General features: G+C 39.6%; 1 protein-coding gene across 2 annotated transcripts in view; it reads left to right on the top strand.

The window, feature by feature from the left end:
- CHM (CHM Rab escort protein) overlaps positions 1-20677 on the top strand; it is a 53041-nt gene that overhangs the window by 28740 nt on the left and 3624 nt on the right. For both annotated transcript variants that reach the window (XM_054516356.1, XM_054516355.1), the window contains exons 9-14: positions 6447-6524; positions 11336-11440; positions 12303-12366; positions 13558-13654; positions 15867-15959; positions 18352-18518. In XM_054516356.1, coding sequence (XP_054372331.1) covers positions 6447-6524; positions 11336-11440; positions 12303-12366; positions 13558-13654; positions 15867-15959; positions 18352-18518 — 604 coding nt within the window. The remainder of the gene's footprint in view (positions 1-6446; positions 6525-11335; positions 11441-12302; positions 12367-13557; positions 13655-15866; positions 15960-18351; positions 18519-20677) is intronic.

Below are 20677 nucleotides of genomic sequence, written 5' to 3'. Positions count from 1 at the left end.
GTTCCTGACTGTTATGGGCAGTTGGTTAATGATGTGCATTCCTATAAACAGACCTGGAGCTTTCCCATTGTGTATTTGGTGGACAGTGTCACCCTTTGTAAGAGTTCCTACAGATTCTGGCTGAAATTGTAATTTCTGTCTCCGTGACAGTGACAGCAGTAATTTAGTGATGGAGGAAAGATCTGATTAAGACAGTTCCATCTCTTTCAGTGCCCATATTTACAGGAAGATTAAGAGGCCAGGCTGAGATAAGATGGATAGTGTGATTGATTCTGAGGGTTCCTGTATATATTTAAAAATGAATAATCAGTTTTACCTTTACATGTGCACTATTATCTGCTAGAGATATCAGAGCTTCTGGGGTAGTCTCAGGTCCTTTAAAATTCCCAATTATGTCCCTTCCCCAGTCTAGGAAGGTTTTACTGGTCTGAAATCAAGACTGGTCTTCAGGAAACCTGACTGCAATATTTTATTAAAAATTGGGCACCCCATGTTTTTCAGCTAAATCTATACATAAGTATTATGTCTCTGCATGTTAGCAAGATGCAGAACTTTTCTGTGTGTAAATTGCATGATTTAGCATGTTAATGAGAAATTAATGAGAAATTCAATCAATGTGAATTCCTGGTGACAATCAGGTGTGACAGATTTGAGTGTCAGCACATGTGAAACAATCACAGGTGATTTAAAAATCATAGTGAGATATTAGTTCAGTCTTCCATTTCAAAATACCTAATTTTCATATTTATCTATCTCATATTACTTATAATTATTCCATTTCTTTGGATCAGAAAATATAATTGGAATTACTGACAGTGTATCACTATTCCTTGAGTTGTACTGAAATACTGAATAGTACCAGTAGCTGCAGTGCTGCTTTCCTCTTAATTGTTTTCACTTGCATTTCAGGGAAATAATAAAACTTCAGATATAGTTTGGCCTTTAAAGACAAACTTGATATATTTCTTCTTACTTTGTTGGCAGATGAATGCAAAATGGGCAAGCAGAGTTAGCAGGATTGTTTGTAGGAACAGTTGTTTGTTTTTCCCTCTAAGGAGAAACTCTTTCTTGGGATAAACACGAGGGAAGTGAGATAATCCATCATTCTGAGACCTGTTCACTAGTGATGGATGGATAGATTGGTAAAGTAACTCAATAATCTTCATTTTTTTCAGGTTATTCACAGATCAGTGAGCCTTGTCGTTAATACAGCTGTGGAATGCTTTTGTGTCCTTGCCCACAGTATTTCTCAGAATTTGACAGGAAAAGACTTTTAATTTGGAAATAGCCATTGTTGTAAAATGCATTACGTGGATGAAACTTAGAGAATACCTTCCCATTTTAGATTTTATCTTCTGAGTGTTTGTCAATTCTTTGTTTAAAAAATTACTTGCAAACATGAGAGCTGTTCTGCTCCTTGTTATTTCTGACTAGAAATTGTGTTCTGCAGGAGTTTATACCTGGTGAAGGCCTTCAGCCATTAGAATCTATCACATGGGATGCTCTCAATCATGTGGATGCTGTCAAAGTGTATTGATTTCCCATCCCTAACTAGGCAGGGAAAAGTTTTCAGTCAAGAAATTGTATTGAGGAGTCAGACTTACATTGTCCTACTCTCATTCTTGATCATCTTGATACATTTTAAAAACATACTTGGAACCTAAAAGCACAAAATACAAAATGTTATTGTGAGATGACTTTTTCAGGGTTAATAATTAGGGTAATGGTGATAATAGGAGAGAAATGTATCTTGATATATTATTTGGAATTACCTCTTACCAGTCCCTTAGCAAGGGAGTTCCTCCCTGGTTGTGTGGGGATGTGCAGGTTGTGCCTTACAGGGTCTTCCTGAGAATTCTCACTCAGACATGTGAATATTTGCAGCATTATCAGGAGAGCTGTGGAAATGACAGGATTGTTTATTACTGGAGCAAATCTGAGATGAGGAGGCAAATTGCATTTAGCAGAGTCCTTTTTCATTAAACCAGAAGACAGAGAAAGGTACCTTCCTAAACATGACAGAATTAGTAAAATGGCCTTGAATTTCATTGAGGGTTAAGAGAACTGGAATTTTTGTGTCTTTTCTGGAGGCAGAGAACACAGAAATGGGTTTTAGAGATGAGCTAATGTTTAGTGACTGCTCCTAGTGCCTGGCTTTTGTGCCTTGCCCTGCAGTCCTGCTCTCCCCAGCCTCTCTGGGAGGGCAGAGCTGTTGTGCAATTGCAGCTCGATGACCTTGGCTGAGGAGCAGCTGCTTCTCCTGAAGGTCCCTGGGGTTTGGAGCCAGCTCCTTCCACCTCCCAAAGAGGAGCCTTGGGAGTGCCTCTGCACTTCCCTGCCCTCACAGCAGCACAGAAACAACTGGACTCTTCTATTCCCTTTTTCTTTTTTCCTCTCCAGCTCTGTAGCAATTTCTTACAGTTGCCACAGTGCTTTAACCACAATTGCTAGGCCACTTAAACACATTGCCTGATGGTCTCTCACCTAACCTTCATAGAAATCATCAGTTTCTTGAGTTTAGAATCCCAGAGAATGATGCTTAACCTTGATTCACTAAAAAGTAGTGTTAATTGCAATATCATTGAAAAAATGAGGTTGATAATGTGGATAATTTTAAGAAACAGCACTTTTCTATTGTGACAAGAGTCATCAGGAACATGGCACTTTTATCAGCAATAAGCTGCTGGTGCTGCATTTGTTGAAATTACTAATTACTAGTTGAAATAAAAAGACAGATTAAACATGGTCTTTTTTTTTGTCAACAGAATTTCCTCAGCTTTAGAAACACCCTAAGAAATCTACACTGGCACAAAGCAAGGCTGAAGTATAGGAACATAAAAATATATTTTATAAATTTAGATTTTTATTGCATTATCTTCTTACATTTGAATTATGGAAATGGAATTGGGATCTTGAGCCTGTAAAAGGCAGCAGTGACTTCCCCACCCCCAAAACTTGTACCTCACATAATAGGAACTCAAATGCTAAAACTCCTGGAACAGTTGTACTTCAGTACAGTGTGGTCATTCAGGATCCTTGAACAATAAATACCAACCCTTGCCAGACTCTGATGAAATAGACTTAAATTACCCCTAGTTTGTAATTGTGGAGAGAAGTGCACAGAGGCTCTGTGTAGGGTCAGTGATCAGTAGCTCGAGCTTTGTGCTCTAAACCAAACCAAGCCCAGCAGTTTTTATCTTGTCTGTTTTACTGGCAGTGTTCACTACCAGAATATTTCACAGGATGTGAGTGGGTATTTCTGTATATGCAGTCTAAATCCCACACAATCAAAAGGAGCAATTTCTTAGTTTTAAAGTTAAATTTGGTACCTCAGCAGTGCCATTCCAGCCCCTCTTCCTGCAGCATTTCCCAGTCCCAGCCTGGGTTCCCAGAAGGAGGGGGAGATCTGGGGATAGAAATCATCTTACCTTGGGCTACAGGCTCAAAGTGCAGTTTGTGGCTGAGCTGAGTGCTGGGGGGGAAGTGCAGGAACTTTGGGATGGGTGTAGGATTGTCACGTTGCTGATGGATTTAAACCATAGGCTGCTTCTCTGATCTTACAGGACCTTTTTGAATTTCACAGGAATAATGAACACAGCCTGCAGGAAAAAGTCAAAATATTTGACTCTTCATCTGCTTCCCTAAGCATTTCTGTCACATCTTTTCCTTTCCATAGCTCTGCAAATGCCAGGACAGTTCAGGATGACATTGATTATTTTTTTATTAGTTTTTTGGTGCTCTTTTTTTGGGGGGGGGTGGATTTTTGGTGTTGCCCAGGTGGATGCACACACCAGGTTTTGACTTTGGCATGGGAACTATGTGTTGGGAGGATTAACCATCATTTTTTGTAGCTGGAGCTATTTTATTTATTTGATTTGTGTCCACTCTACCTGTTAATGTTTTTGGAACACAGCAACACTGGAGGAAAGGCTGACATTCTAGGGGCCTTTCAGGAAACAGACTTTACATAAGAACCAGGTCACAGCTTGCTCTGTTTGTTAAAATAAACTGAAAGAGAACAATTCATTATCTCAGCACTTGCCATGTTTTTCTTTGATCTTTCTCCAAAGCTTGCAGTGCTGTACATGAGTATTCAGCTTTAAGGAGAGAAGCAAGTAGTTTTTACTATAGAAAAAATGCACAGTTAAAAAATAGTCAATTTTTAAATTAATCACAACGTGCATTTTAGAAAGCAGAGGACAAATTACATGCTAGAAATAAAAACTAGATTTTGGTGTAAAATTATTAGATACAGTTTTAAAATTCTTTCAGAGTGAACTAAGGTTAAGTCTGTAATGTGAGTGTTTTTGTGGTATCTCAGTGTTGGAAATGGAGATGTCAAATGGAGAGACATTCTATTTTTGTTCAATTAATATCACAGAGCATTACATCAAAGCACTAAACTCCTCTTATATCAACAGATGCAGCAACCCTGCAGCCTATTTCCTCTCTTGTTACATTAGTGTTTAATTAAAGAAAACAACTAGTTGGAGGCAGTTACTTTCTGTGAAATGTAATGAAGATTTATTTTGTAAGTGACCTTCACTGTATTAGCTGAATCAGTAATCAGTAAAATTAATAGAATAATCAAATTATATACAAACTCATAAATCATTGCGAATATGCTGTCAAAAATGCAGCTTTTAATATGTCCTATTGTTCCACAGCTGTATTAAAAATTGCAACTGCTGATTTCTGCCTTGATGGGGTCTGAAATGGCATTTAAAGGCTGTGTATGATGGAAGGCTACCAGGCCAGAAATTTTCACAACTGTTAATTTAGCTGTAATATGATTTGATGTCAGCAGGCCAAAGTTGAAGCTGAGTACAGTGTTGTTGCTATCTTTCAGCAAAACTTGAATTATTGGTGGAGGCAGTGGCCAGTTAATTAGAGTAATATCAGTTTAAATGTCTGTCATTTAGGGTTAATGCTATCAAAGAGTTGCCATGTACTTCAAGTGCAGTCAAATCATCTTGAATAGCCCATTGTATCAAAGTAATGCCAGCACAATGATTTTCCTTTGCCATAAATTATTGGGGTGCCATTTAGTTGAATATTTCAGTTTCTGTATTTAAATAATTTTGGCAAGTCCTTCCTAGTTGTGTCATTTTTCATGCTAGGCTGTTCTAATAGGTGTTTTGGCTGTTTGTGATTGTTCAGCAACACAATCCAAATTCCTTTCCATTTTCATTTTAAAAAAGAACTTTTCTGCTGGCTTATGAAAACTGGTCATGCCCTCATCCCCTGGATAGCAGGCTACTCTTGGAAAGAAATAATTCACATTTTTGTGCAGCCAAGCAGCAAAGTTCTTTCAAAGCACACTGGAAAAATAAAGTGTGTATATCAAAACCCCCTGGCTGTGGTTGAAGGAAAACTGTAATTAATGTTTTTAACTAAGGAATCCAGTTCTAGTGAAGTTAATAGTGCTATTCTTAAATGCAAGATATGAGATCAGCTCCTCTGAGTTGGTTTGAAAGATGCTGATAGCTGCTGTGTGAGGCAGGAGGCTGTGGATTGCAGCATCAGAGATAATAAACCCATAGCTCTAGGTTCTCTAGGAGTTCTTCAGTGGATGTTTAACCTGTGGTGCATCCTCAACAACCTCCAAACAGCCAAGGCTGGGATTTTTGGGATGTATCTCTGGTTTTCCATGAGGAGCAGGGCTGTTTTTAGGGAACTGGGTGTTCCAGGTGTCCCGTGGTTCTTGGTGGTGCTGACAGCTCCTTGGGCTGTCCCTGTCCTGCAGGTCAGAGGGGGTTGTGGGACTGGCTGTCTGTGATCTGCCTCATCTGACACTAGAATGACAGAATAATGCCATTTTTGGAAGTTAGGTTTGCAAAGTGAAAGTTTCCAAGTTTGTCACCTGTGAAGAGATATCAAAATGCTTTCACTTCAAATTCACAGAATCAGAGACTGGTTTGGGTTGAAAGAGACCTTAAAGCTCAACAAGTGCCACCCCTGCCATGGGCAGGGACACCTTCCACTGTCCCTGGGTGCTCCAAGCTCTGTCCAGCCTGGCCTTGGACACATCCAGGGATCCAGGGGCAGCCACAGCTGCTCTGGACACCCCGTGCTGGGGTCTGCCCACCCTCCATATATCCAATCTAAACCTACCCTCCTTCAGTTTAAGGCTGTTCCCTCCCCTTGTCCTGTCCCTCCATCTCTTGTCCCCAGTCCCTCTGCAGCTCTCCTGGAGCCCTTCAGGCCCTGGCAGGGGCTCTGAGCTGTGCCTGGAGCTTCTCCTCTCCAGGTGAGCCCCCCCAGCTCTGCCAGCCTGGCTCCAGCCCTGTGCCAACTCCGTGACCTCCTCTGCGCTCCAGCAGCTCCACATCTTGCTTCTGTCAGTAAATCAGTGTTACCAGCACCTCAAAGCTTTGCCTTGCTGACCACTCAGACTGACTGCAATTAGCAGAGCTGCACTAATTACCTCTGTTTCCCTGTTGCAGGCTGTGTGCTGTGTTTGGAGGGATCTACTGCCTCCGTCACGCCGTGCGCTGCCTGGTGCTGGACAGAGCCTCGGGCCGGTAAGGGGCACCAGGAACTTCTGTTTATACACAAAACACAGGTGAAAAATGTCTCAAGTCAATTGAAAAAAAAATTATTCTTCTGAGATCCTCCTTGGTATTAATAACACATCAACCTTGATTAAAAGTAATTTGTGTATAGGTCCTCCAGAACAAGGAAAGTGGGTCTAGGATATAGAAACTAAATTAATTTCCCTGTGATATTACTACAGCTCCTGATCACCCAAGCTTGGAAGACAAATCATTTCAGCTGCCGGGGGGCTGGTGATGAGTGATGTTAGTTTTCCTTGTGGCCTTACCTACTCTAATTGATTTTCATCAGATGACAACAAAGCCCTCTGTTATTGCATTTTTAAAAATGGAGCTCACCTAAAGACTCATCAGATTAATCTTTGCTGATAATGCATGTCACTCCAAGAGAAAAGACTTTAATGAGTTTGTAGGTAGATTGTTGTCATAAACTATGCTGCCCTCTTATTCCAGAATAAATTCTTCTACAACAATATCAGGCCTGTAGGCAGGCTTAAAGTTGAGCTAAGAAAAATCAACGCAGAGTTTTTTCCACAGTGGCATTTTTAACACCTCTGTAAATTATCATATTTCTGTTATACACATTTTATCAGGTATTAGTCTAACTGCAGACTTTGGCTGTCCTAAAGACTCTGTTTGCAGCTCAGTGTGTATAATTGAAAAGTCCAAGATGTTTTGTAGAAAATTTAGCGAATTAATTTAGAAATGGTGTAGTACCAATGCATTAGGAGAATGAGTAGTTAAATCAGGGGGTGTGGGTTTACTTCCCAGTTGCTCTGCAATTCCTGGAGCACAGTCCTTGTAGCTGCATTTGCCACATACGTGGTCAAGTAGTAGCTGTTTTCCCTGAAATTGGATAAACTCCAGATTTTACCTTTCTGCCAGTTCCTGAAGATTCTGGAGCTCATTGCACAGTTGTAGACTTTGAGATGTAAATGTGCTTCAGCAGGTGTGTTCTTCAAAATGCACAAATGATATGAAAATTAAACTGTGCCCCTTTCAGGAACTGTTATTTATTTTAACAGTGATATTTGAACTGTTGCTGTAGGAAATTTTTTTATTCCAACAGTGTTTAAATACTTAAATTGCTCTTGCAGGGGGACAAAGCTTTTGGTTGGAAGCAACTTCCAAACCCCACTCTGTGCAGGTCTTAACTGGTCAATGGCACTGCTTGCCCCAGTTTCCAGTTGCTTCTGCACATCCTGAAGACTTTGAAGTCAATGTTTTCTTTGTAAGGTTATCTGTGTTGCAGAAGAGCTGGACTGCTGCTTTTCCATTAACCTACCTTTATGTTTTGAATATAGTTTAAAAAAAAACCAGCACAAGTGTCTCTTTTTAGGCTGTTTTTGGGGTTCACTTGTGCCATTTTAGAATGATAGATTTTTGAGGAGCAGAATTATTGAAATACTTCTAAAATTTTACCAGACTTTCATTACTCCAAAAACATTGAGCTTTTAATAATGCCATTATCTGATAGTGAATACGAAGGAGCACAAGACATCCAAGATATCCATTTCCTTTATCTCCTGTTTCATTCTTGCTATTATCTCCTTCCTCACTGTGGATTCCCCCCCTGCACCAGCTTGTATTTCCTCTTGACTTTGGGCTTCAGCGTTTTGCCTAATAAAAATCAGCTATCAAGTTGTTAATGAGGCTATTTATGAGTTACTGAGCTTTTGAGTCAACAGACCATTAATAGTAATTGGTAAGAGGCAAATTCATATCTGGTTGTCAGTGCAGCTGGCTGTGTGCTTGCAGAGGCAGCTTCCCCAGTTACAGATGGCTCACTCAGCACTGCAGAAATGCATTGTGCAGTGGTCATTACCACTTTATAGCTCCTTTCACAGCTCTCCAGGCTGCATCCATGCCTTGAGGCAGGGATTTTTTCTCTATTTTTAATATTCCTGGTTTAGTGCACATAAGGAAAATGCATACTTCTACCTATAGCCTTGATTTTCTTCTAAAAATTTTTTGTTAGAGTTTAATTAAAAGTCTCAGAACATCACCAAAGTTTATTCCAGCATTTTTCTAGACGTAGCTAACATTGCTTTTTCACATTTTCCTACCCATGCCTGTATCTACAGAGAACAGTAGATTTTATACCCAGCTCTACAATTATTTTTAACCTTTTTCTGTAGGTTTTTTTATAATTTTTGAAAATAAGATTCAGGCAAGACAGGGTGAAAGAACAGAAATTTTAGACATCCCTATTTTAAGGTTTTAGTAATGCACTTGAAAATATCTGGGTTTTATGTATGGTAAGAGATCTGCTGTTTTAATAAGTTTGTAGAACATCCTGAGTTCTTGGTCGAACTGTGATGCTCTATTAGAAAATAAAAACTACATTGTATTTCTGAGGCTGAGGAAAAAAAAACAAATTTAATGTATGATAATGTTGTTTTTCTGTGTTTATTGTGTGTCACTTTTTTGGGTACATGTAAAATTTCATCATAATAGTGGGCATTTTATATTGATCACACTTCACATATGTTTCCAATTGCATAATTCTGTCTCAAAATGGAAGAGATGTGATAAATGGCCATTTATACATCTGTGATAAAAAGATAGAGCAAACAGCCAGTAATTTACATATCTGCTGAAATACTGCAGCCTGGCTTTGTCAGTGCTGCTGAGTCCATTTCAAGGATGTCGCCCTTAGTCCATTAGTTTGGATAATGAGCCCTATAAAGTACATTTATAACTCGTGGCACTGCAAGGAGATGGATTCTAATTTTCATCCTTTTATCCAGACACATTGAAAGAAGGTCAATGGAGGGTTGGCTGTGATTCATTGTCGCAACACAGATCAGATGACAGAGACCTGATAATGTCAGTGCAGGAGTGTTTGCTGCATGTGGAAGCACTACTTGAAAGAAATCTTCTCAGCATCACCCTTTGAAGTAAAGTGGGACTGAAATGAAAAGCTCTCTCTCTCTCTCTCAGTTTAAAATCTTATCACACATATGACCTGCTGCTATTCCTGAACAAAGGAGAGGAAACAACACTTAGCAGGAAAATAAAATGTGTCGTTGCTTTCGCTGGCTTTGAGTGATGCAACATGACATTTAATCAACCTTTCCCCTTCCAGAATGTTTGGGGGGTGGTGGGGAAATTGTTTCATAAACAATAAGAAAGGTTATAATTAGAAATGAGCTGCTGCAGCTCGACTTCCTTGTTTATTTGCAGTATTCAAATGAGAGCTCCAGGATGAAATCACTGGGATTAACAGTTAGGAAAACCTTGTTAAAGTTGCAAGTGAAACACACATGGGATAGGATTTGAAACTGAAGAATGTTGGATGTCAAACAGTGCTTGTACTGTTGTCAGGTACCTGTTGAATTTGAAAATAGGAATATATGTAGGGGCCAGATGCCTGGGAGGTCAGCATTAGAAGTCAGTGTTACAAAAACATGTTTAATAGTCATAAACCTATTACATTTACAGATGAGGACTGTGTGTCTCCTTTTCCAATTCTCATCTCAGGTTATAGGAACAACTGCTTTACCAGAGCTGGTGGAGCTGATTGCTGTTACTTATTTAGATTGTAGATGTGGGTTTGTAGATCATTATAATCACAGAAGCTGACAAATAGCTTGAAGTTACAGAAATTGTTCATTCCTAAGGCATAACTTGCATGTCAGATATTCCACAGATAAAGCTGCACTGTGATAAAAAGATAAATCTGTACATGATCTCTGGCTCAGGCATTGTGTTCTTTTGGATGTTTCCCTGTGCATGCACACATGTGTAAGTGTGTGTGAGAAAATTCACTGCTTTAAGTGAATTAAATCACTGTGTGTTAAATTGTTGGAACACTGATAAAGTTATTCAGAAAAGTTTAATTTTAAAAATGGTGTCATTTTTATGCCCCAAGAAGAAGTCCAGTAAAGCTAATTTGCTTTATTTATTTATGCAGTAAATGTTCTGATAGTGTAGAAGAGAGCACAGATCATGGATATAGAATCAGCAGCAGAGGTGGCTTTACTGAGTATCTGTGTGCAGCCTCCTTTGTCTCATATGCATGATGTAGCTTCATACATAAGTGAAGTTTGTCCTTTCACAGAGAATTTTCCCCCTTAAAATCTGAAATTTGTCTTCTCATTTAAGCTCACTGAATGGGTTCATTTCTGTGGTTTGCATTTCTGTCCCACTTCTATTTCTGTCCTTGTTCTATGGAGAACATTTGTGTTCTTACAACACCAGGACTCAGTTAATCCCTTTGTGTGTCACTTAGAGATAAAGGGTGTATTTAGTCACAGAGCAACTCACTCTTGGAACAGTCTGATGCACTCATTTGTCAGGGAGCTTTCCCAAATTTCCCAAGTTGTTTTGCTATTTAATTTGTCAGATATTATTGTCAAAACAAACTTGGTTTAGGTGAAGGTGTCTGTCTGAGAAAGAAACCCCACTGCAATGGGGTAGTACCTCCAGAATAATTTACAATTTTATTTTAACATATTATGAGAAGAGAAATGTAAAGCTAAATGCCAGTGCTATAAGCTTATATTTTCTGTAAAAAGTGATCAATTTATTAAAGTTGGGATGTCATTATCTATATTGGCATTGTGTGTGTAAATGCATATACACCAGGTAGAATGTGTCAGTCCAGGATTTGGTGATCAGTTGAATTGGTTTAGGGGTTCACATGTTCAAGAAATACATAGCTAAATTTAATGAAAGATACAAATATTGTGCTGTATAACTCAATTTTAACAACTTATGCATGCTTTTGTTACCTTTAATCAAAATTTCTTACTACGGTTTGTGTTTTTTTTATACAGGTGCAAAGCTGTTGTGGATCACTTTGGACAAAGAATAAGTGCCAACTATTTTATTGTGGAAGACAGTTACCTCTCAGAGAGCACATGCACAAATGTGTGTTACAGGTACCTGGTAAAACAAAACACACAATTTCTTTAAATAATGGTGTGTGAAGTACCCTGCAAGTTAAATTGAGGAGCCTCCTGTCCACTCCTTTATTTTTGCAGTACAGTTCAATTCTGTGCAAAGTATTTCTCTATTAACTGGAGGATATACTGTATACTTTCTATAGTCAGGTTTTCTTCAGTTGTCATTGAAATCAGAGTCCCCCTTTCCATATAACAAATCCAAGAGCTCTAAATATGTTGGGAATTTCATATTTGCTAAAATGTGTTTGGAAGGTGAAGGTGCCAGTTGCTGTCCCTGCTTTAAATTTGTTCAGCTTTAGACAAGTCCTAAACTTCCTTGGTTTCTGTGATTTGCTTGGTGCTGCAGAAGCCCTGGGCTTATCCTGCCTCTGTCAGAGCAGGGCAGGGAGGATCAGCAGAGCTGTGAGGGCAGGGCAGGATAACCCTGGGCACTGCAGGAGCACCAAGTGCAGTGAGGAGTGAGCTCCCCCCTGCTGCATTTCCCCTTCATCCCAAGGCTCCTGTGCTGCTTCATGTGCTGCTGCTAATCCTGAGCAAATAGGCAAAAGAACTTTTTAAAAAGCAGAAGGAGGCTGTTTGATCCAATTGCACAGATTCATTTATTCATCACCTGTTTTGGTCATTGAAAATACTACATTGGTGTTCCAGGTGTGTTTCTGCTTCAGCAACAGGCAAAATATCCCACTAAGAGTCATAGTAATGAGGGTTAGATAGTGACACGGCCCTGGTATTACCAAAACTATGATTCTGAATTGCTATTTTTACATCTTTGTTTTCATTTTGCAGTATTGAATTTATTATATCATTATTTTTACATAATTCTTTTATTGAATTGTAGGCAGATCTCCAGGGCAGTCCTCATTACAGATCAGTCTGTACTGAACACAGACTCAGAGCAGCAGGTACACACCAATTCTGTATCACTTGTCTTTCCCTCTGGCTTTGGCAGCTCAGGCCCTGTGTTAATATTTAGTTATTGGTAGGAATTAAGTCATTAATTCAGTTTTGTTTGTGCTTGAATCAAGATCTTTAGTCAGCTCTCTGTACTGGTAATTGTTTCATTTGTTTTAGTGTCTATAAAACTATTACAAATTTTAGTTCAGTTTAGTTCAATGGCTGGGATTTTCCTACTTGGTTCTAAACTGCTGTCTTTAATTTTAATTTTGCTTGCTTTTTAATAAGCTGTTACCCTTACTATTCTGTTAATTCTGTATCTTGTCTAAACTTTGTTCAAAGTTCCTTTGTTTTTCTTAAATGTTCCTTTCTGCTGTTTGAAGTTCTCATTGTTCACTTTAAAATGCATCTGCTGTGTCAGTCTTTGCAGTTCTTCATTTTAGAGCATATTAATCAGAGTTGTGTTTGTTCTGTCATAGTAAACTAGAAAACCAAACTGTAACTGCAGTTCCTTTTGACCTGTGGTGAGGATGGTGGTGCTGTCACATCCCCCACAGGCCCTGTGCTGTCCCTGTCACATCCACCACAGGCCCTGTGCTGTCCCTGCCACATCCCCCAGGTGTCCTGTGCTGTCCCTCAGGCTCTGTTTCTGTGCCCAGGTGTCCCTGTGCTGTCCCTCAGGCTCTGTCTCTGTGCCCAGGTGTCCTGTGCTGTCCCTGCCACATCCCCCAGGTGTCCTGTGCTGTCCCTGCCACATCCACCACAGGCCCTGTGCTGTCCCTGCCACTTCTGTGCCCAGGGTCCTGTGCTGTCCCTCAGGCTCTGTCTCTGTGCCCAGGTGTCCCTGTGCTGTCCCTCAGGCTCTGTTTCTGTGCCCAGGTGTCCCTGTGCTGTCCCTCAGGCTCTGTTTCTGTGCCCAGGTGTCCTGTGCTGTCCCTCAGGCCCTGTGCTGTCCCTCAGGCTCTGTCTCTGTGCCCAGGTGTCCCTGTGCTGTCCCTCAGGCCCTGTGCTGTCCCTCAGGCTGTGTTTCTGTGCCCAGGTGTCCTGTGCTGTCCCTCAGGCTGTGTTTCTGTGCCCAGGTGTCCTATGCTGTCCCTCAGGCTCTGTCTCTGTGCCCAGGTGTCCTGTGCTGTCCCTCAGGCCCTGTTTCTGTGCCCAGGTGTCCTGTGCTGTCCCTCAGGCTCTGTTTCTGTGCCCAGGTGTCCATCCTGACAGTGCCTCCCCTGGAGCCGGGCAGGGCGGCCGTTCGTGTCATCGAGCTCTGCTCCTCCACCATGACGTGCATGAAGGACACCTGTAAGTAAAGGAGATTTTCCCTCTGGCTCTGGCAGCTCTGGAGCACAACTGAAAACCTCTGGGTGTTGTTCCTCTGCTGCACAGAACACAGGGAGCCATGGCTTCCTGCTATCATGGAGCTTCATGGACTCATTTTCACCTACACAAGAATAAATCCTCCTTCAGGAGATAAAAATAATAATCCAAAGCACATGGATCTTCCTGGTAATCTGTCATTTGGTTTTTTTTGAAAATGGGCTCCCTTAGCTGAAATATTAAATGGAAATACCTGAAATACAATGTATTTGGGAGCTTTTCATCTTCTGAAAGGATTCTGTTGTTGGTATTTTATGTAAACTTGAAATAATTGAGTAATAATACCTTTGTTTGGGGTATTTATTAGAATAGAATTAGAGGTTACCTTCCCTGATTCTTTTTAACAAGAAAGAACTAACTGTAATAATAACCAATTTATTTTGCTGTTAAAAGAGGGTTGAACTAAGTTCTTTGCATATGAAAGAAGAGTAAAGTAAATGATTAAGTCATTCAAAGTTTTATCTCCTACTAAATAATAATAAAAAATATAGGCTTGTAATTAATTAATACCTTAGTGCTATAAAGCACATTGTTAATATTTATCATTTAAATAGCTGATTCTTTTTATTAAGGGTTCACAAGATATATACAGCAGGAAGTGAAACTAATGAAAGATTGATGTTCCATGGATCTAAAGTATTAGTTTCAGGAGGATTTTTATGGTGCTGAAATATTAAGGTTTCTGTTATTTACTTTTCTCCATCAATTCCTTTCATTTCAAAAGAGAAGGTACTGCCTTCCTTAATGAAATTTGTCTTCATATATTGAAATAATAAAGTTCTATATTAGGCATAGCTGGGTTCCAGTTACGGGACATATTTCATAATTTTTTAAAAAACTTTTACATCATTATCTGTAAATGGTTTTTAACCTGACTGATTTCTCCTTGGAACAATTATTTAAGATAAGTATACAAATACATCTACTCTTTGATCACAGTGCACAAATGACAGGCACATCATCTGTATTGCCACTTGAGTGGAACCAAACTCCTTCACTTGCCCTAAAAATGGAGACTGTAATGATGAAATCAGGAACTGAACTCATCGTTCTTCCTGCTGGGAGAATTACTTGAAGACAAATGTTGGCAACCACTGTAACTAATGCAGTTATACCTGAGTAAATCAAATATAATCAAAATATATACTGATGACTGTGACTCATAACCATAACCTTAAAGATAATAAAAAAGATTTTATAGAAAGTAAATGATGTGAACTTTAGTGATTTATAGCTGGGTTTTTTGAGGAAAGAATAGATTTTAATACAGTGTTGGGGATTGGAAGCATCTAGGTAAGGTTAGGGGGAGACTTTGATGATCACCACCCTTTTCCTTATTTTAATACATATTCCTTCAGACAGAAGGTTTGGTCTGGGTTGAAGGAAAAAATGAATATTAATGTTTGAATAGAATCTGTATGTGTGCAACCTGAAAGCAGAGGAGCAGGAAGGGTTAAATTTCTGTTCCTGACAGAACCAGGGTCAAGATCTGAGTGATGTACTGGAAAATAATGACAACAAATACAGCCAAGCTTCAGAGAGAAGAGACAAAAATGTCATCTAGGTTTAAAATAATACCAGAGCTTGGCACTGCTTTTAAATGGATCAGAAATTTACAGTACTGAAGAAAAATCAGTTTAAACTTTGCACAGTGTTAAATTCCTCCAGGATTCTCTGATGGAGACTTCTCTGGTGAGAAGTTTCCAGGAGCAGATGAGCCCAGCAAGGTGGTTTTATGAAAAGCTTTAAGGTGAGGCTTTTAAATGAATGAATGGCTGGAAAACCAGGTGGGATGAAGCAGCTGGTTCTGTATCTGAGCAGAGAACCAGAACAAATAAAGGAGTAGTTCAGCAATAGTTCCTCCCATCTCAGAAGTGGATGAATAAAATGTTGTACAAAGGATTGCACAGTCACAGTGTCATCATGGGAGTAGCTTAAAGAACTCTCAGGTGTTCCCAGAGAATTCTCTGTGTGCTGTGTATACACTGTTTGTCCATGGTACTTCCCTGGCGTAAAGGAAGGGATTTTATGAAGAGTTGTGATTTCTAAAAGCCTGCTGTGTCTTTTAAAAGTTGTAAATGTTGTTCATCTGTCTGTGTGTTGGTGACTGGAATTAGTTTGTGTTCTCTTTTCCCAGATTTAGTCCATCTAACCTGTCCATCAACTCAAACTGCAAGGGAAGATTTAGAGCCTGTTGTACAGAAGTTATTCAATCTAAATACAGAAAAAGGTAAAAATAAACACATGAGGTATTATGATACTATTTTTCATAAATACAATTCACTAAAGTAGCTGTTTCTGACTGCTTCAGCTGTGGTTTAACTCCAGTATCCAAGGACATGACCATAAGTGTCTGGGACCTTTTTATTTTTCACACTTTCTTTTTTCCATGGAACATATTTGCTGTTCAGCACATCCTTGAAAGGTGCAGTAGTGAAATTAAATATTTGTGAAATGGTAGAAGCTTCTTGGGTTGTTCTAGCCTCTTGTCTTCAAGTGTTTCCTTGTTTGCTGTTTGAATTGAAATTTTCTGGATTCTTCTGTAAGCAGTGGAACCATAAAGTTGTTCTATATTGTAATCACAAAGATAGATTTCCAATAATCAACTACTTGGCCCTAAGTTCAAGGAAAGCTTGGATACATTTTTGAACTTTGGCCCTGGGATGGACAATCCCACACCCCAGAGGAGAACAGCTGCTGATGGAGCTGAAGGAAATTGTTCCTGAAATACCTGGGCTAATTCCACACAAGTTTTTGAAACTTCATCCTGAGATCTTGACTAGAACCATATTTGTGGTAAATAGTCACAGAGTAGGTGATGTGCATGTGGGAGATGCTGCTGTGTTCTAACCCTGGCAGGAGCAGTTTAAATACAGTGTGCCCCTGCTGCAAGACAATAAATCACAGTTCTGAGAGAAAACAGTGCTCAGCCCCCACTGACAGGGGCTTTGTTGGTATCAATGCAAGTTACTGAGACGTGGGAGTACTTTATAATACTCATAATTGCTTTGCTTGTAATATTTAGAAAACAACTTAGATTTGTAAATAGAAAACTTTATTAGACTGGAGAGTTGCAAACATTTCTCATTTGTAGCTGTTTTAACTTCAAGCCTGCTAATTTTCACCTTTTAATATTTCACTTCTCTCTTCAATTTTCAAGACAGTGCCATGTGTTTCAAAGGCCTGGTGAAGAGAAGATCAGCTTAGTGTCTTCTAATCATTTGGGGAGGGGTAGCATTAATCTTCATGTTTGAAGTGATCCAGGTTCGAAATGATAGATTGTTTAGAAGCTGACTGAAATTCTTCTGTAGGAACTCTGTGATCATTGGGGTCCTCAGGTGCACTGAGGCACTGAGAAGCCAGTTTTCCCTGACACATAGGCCTTTTTATCATCAGGATGAGGTAGTGGTCGTATTTTAATTAAAATGTCAGAACAAATACTGTTGGAGTTATTGAAAATGAATCACCAGATAAAGTGAGCACTGGGCCATGGCAGGTCAAAGAGGCAAAGTCACCTGGAGAAGAGGACTCCATTCATTTTCCTGCCTAAATGAGGAAGAAGTAACTTTTATGAGCAATGTGAACTTTTAAATATATTAAAGAGCATCTTGCCCTGTATTAAGCCTCAGACTTTCACAGGCTGATGAATTTAATTTATATTTCAAACTGTTCAGTATGGGTAGCACCTATTTTTTTTAACTATTTGACAGTTATAAAAAGATACTGAAGGAATAGCATCGATTTATCTCTTTTTTTGTAATTCAACTGCTTTAAAATACTGTTTTGAATGCCATAGTTATCAAGAAGTTTTTTCCTTGGAAAGAAGTAAATCTCACAAGATCTTTGACAAGCTTCATTTACTTTAGAGGAGGTAAAATACAAGAAAGGGGACAGCAAATATTCCAAACAAATAGTATCTATTAAGCTCAGATTCTGTGTTGTGTGTTCCTCCATTGCACTGTGCACTGTTAAAAAGTGACCTTCATCTTTCCAGGGTTTTTCTGCCTGTGTGCAGAGGGATCACAGGAATGTGCAGAGTACAGCAGGGAGGGACAGAGTCTGAGCAAGGAAGTTGAGTCTGTGATAATTCTGTATTCTTGATGAGTATTGCAGCACAGTACAAGCCTCAGTAAGTGTAGATAAATACAAATTAGACATTTATTTTCATTTAGCAGCACTGCCACAATTAGAGATTCTCTGTACAAAGCTAAAGCATGAACACATGAGAGTGTCTGTGCAGAGGGAGAGCAGTGCCTGTGAGCTGGCAGAGCACAGGCAGGACTTGCTGTCTGTCAGTGCTCTGGCAGTTTATCCCCAGGGGAGGAGATATGTCAGAGGTGTTAAATTTAACCCAGGCTTCTTGGTAGGGTGCTGGCAGTGATACCTGCTGCTGGTGTGCTGGAGGGTGTGCAGAGAGAGTAGAGTTTGCATAGCTGTGCTTGGAAAGGAAAGGGAAAGAATGATGAAGGAGAATATCAGAAAGTTAAATTATTGGCTTTTTAAAGAAAAAAAACTTTATTACAGTAATTCCATGATAAAAATTTGATTTCCAGTGTGCTAGATTACGTATTTTCCTTATCACACAACAACACTGATTACTGCAAACTCCTTTTTCTTTTCAGAGACTGAAAATGAAGAACTGGAGAAACCCAGAGTCCTCTGGGCAGTTTACTTCAACATGAGAGATTCTTCAGGAGTTGAGAAGAGTTCCTATGCTGGCTTGCCCTCCAATGTTTATGTCTGCTCTGGGCCAGACTCTGCTTTGGGAAATGACTGTGCTGTCAAACAGGTTGGACAGAGCAGATTCTGGTTGCAGAACTTTAATTCTAAAGAAATAAGTCCAGTACAGCCTTTGGTATTCTGCTATACAAAAATATGCACGGTAACTCTGCAAACTTATAAAACTAGGTAGATGGAGACATCAGGAAATAGTCACAATCTTTCACCTGGAAGGTGCAGGAGGAGGTACAGTACAAACCAAAGCCAGAAAATCTGTCTAAGTTCAAGGTGGGAAGGGGAAAAGCCCAGCACAATTCCTAATGTGGTAGTTCAGGCCTCCTGCCTCAGCTTTCCTCATCTTTGCCTTGGTATCACTGTATTAAAGAATTTTCCTTTCAGAGATCCCCTGGATAAGGAAGGAACAAATTCCTGGGCAGATCTGCCCCAGCAGCCCCTGTGGTGTCAGGGCACTGTCAGACAGGAGAACACTTCACAGCTTTGGAGCATTCAGTGTCACCAGGCATCTTTAAAGCTGTGTTTTTAATAGCCATGTTCAGACAATGTGCATGCCATCCTCTAGCCAGTTGCAGGATTTTTTATGACTAAGTCATAAACCTCTTAAAAATAAGGTTTTGAAGTGGAAAGGCTGACATAGCCTGAACTGCAGGGTCAGAATAGTGTCATTAAGGGCTAATAGTATCCTTCATTTTGCTTTACAAGGCAATAATTTGCCTCTCAGAGGGATAAAGACCTGTAAAGACAAAAAATAATGCAAGACAATTATTATGGTGGCAGTTATAAATTGTAAATGAGTTCCCTTCTAAATTTAATTTTTTCAGTCTGTTGTTTGAAACAGGGCATGTTCTGATTTTAACATTTCTAACATTCAGGTTTGTCTTCCCTTAAGAGGTTTTCTTCTTATCATTGAACAATGATGGAATAGATCAGGCCTTACTTAAGTATTCTTGGTGCTGTAATTCAGCCTTTATGTTCAATCTGTTGGCCATCAGTGAGGTAGATGCTGAGCAGATCTCTGAGGAGGAGCCATCAAGAGCCTAAATCCCTGCCTTTTGACAAAAATAAGGAGAGGCTGCGTTTTTTTGAGCCTGACTTAAATTTTGAAGTAAATGGTTACAAACAAAGTTAAAGTGGAAAATATTTCAGTGTAAACATGTTTATAATTGGAAGTGGTGTGTGAGAGCAAAGTGAAGAGGAGGCTGAAGATGAAGCAGGAGTCACACCATGCAGGGACCTTGCAGACAAGAGGAGGAGGGAAATAGCTGTCAGTTGGTGTGTCTTCCACTCCCAAATCGCTCTCACCCTCCCAGGAATGGGATGGGAACCTCCAAACAGGAGAGATTTGCAATCTCATGGATCAGAACAGCTTAAAAAAGCCCAGTGTGTGTATTTAGTCTTAAAGATAGCTTGGGAAATTAGATCTGATTCTCTAATAATTTTGGGATTAGTGTTTTAGTGATACTTGCTGTGATTTATTGTCTTCATTACCATGAGTGTTACTGAATTCTGTTTGTCATGCTGTGTGATGGCACTGCTGATCCATTATTGGCAAGGCAGGACCACAGCTCTTACAGACATCTCTCCATCTACACCTCATTTACAAATTACTGCCCTCTTACTTTATTGCAATTCTGTGTTCAGTTCCTGGAGTGATACTGAATTAATGCTGATGGTTGCATTTACTTGCCCTGAGGACAGGCTAAATGAAATGAAGATGCCATTTATGATCTTTTCAAACTCCCTATGTGTGGATCTAGTAAGCATCTGGCTTCCAGTTTTCTGTTTTCACTGCTGCAACCTGACATGAATTATTAGGAGCTAAAGTAATATATTCCCTGACATATTTCAGACTTCTGAGGCATCTTCATGGTCAGGAGAGGATGTACTAAAACTGTCAGGCCAATATTTGTCCTTTAACCTGTTTATTTTCTATATCTGGAAGGATTTCAGAATTAATCCGGTGTTGGTACTTTGGTCCTGGTCCCTGTAAAAGTTGCTGTGAAAGTCCCCACAGTTTATCCACAAGTTGGGATGCAGAAAACCAGGAACAGAATTGAGTTTTATTCAGCTCCAACTTACTGGAGTTGCTGTGCAAGGGCTTTACATGCCTGTGTCTTAATGCTGGGTTCAACTGGACACACATTTCTCAGTTGATACTACTAAATATTGAAGAAACTATTGTCTAATACCTTGGAATTATAGACAGGAGTT

The sequence above is a fragment of the Molothrus ater genome, chromosome 14 (assembly GCF_012460135.2).
Source record: "Molothrus ater isolate BHLD 08-10-18 breed brown headed cowbird chromosome 14, BPBGC_Mater_1.1, whole genome shotgun sequence".
In the NCBI taxonomy this organism is placed as follows: domain Eukaryota; kingdom Metazoa; phylum Chordata; class Aves; order Passeriformes; family Icteridae; genus Molothrus; species Molothrus ater.
This window is presented reverse-complemented; position numbering and strand designations above follow the sequence as displayed.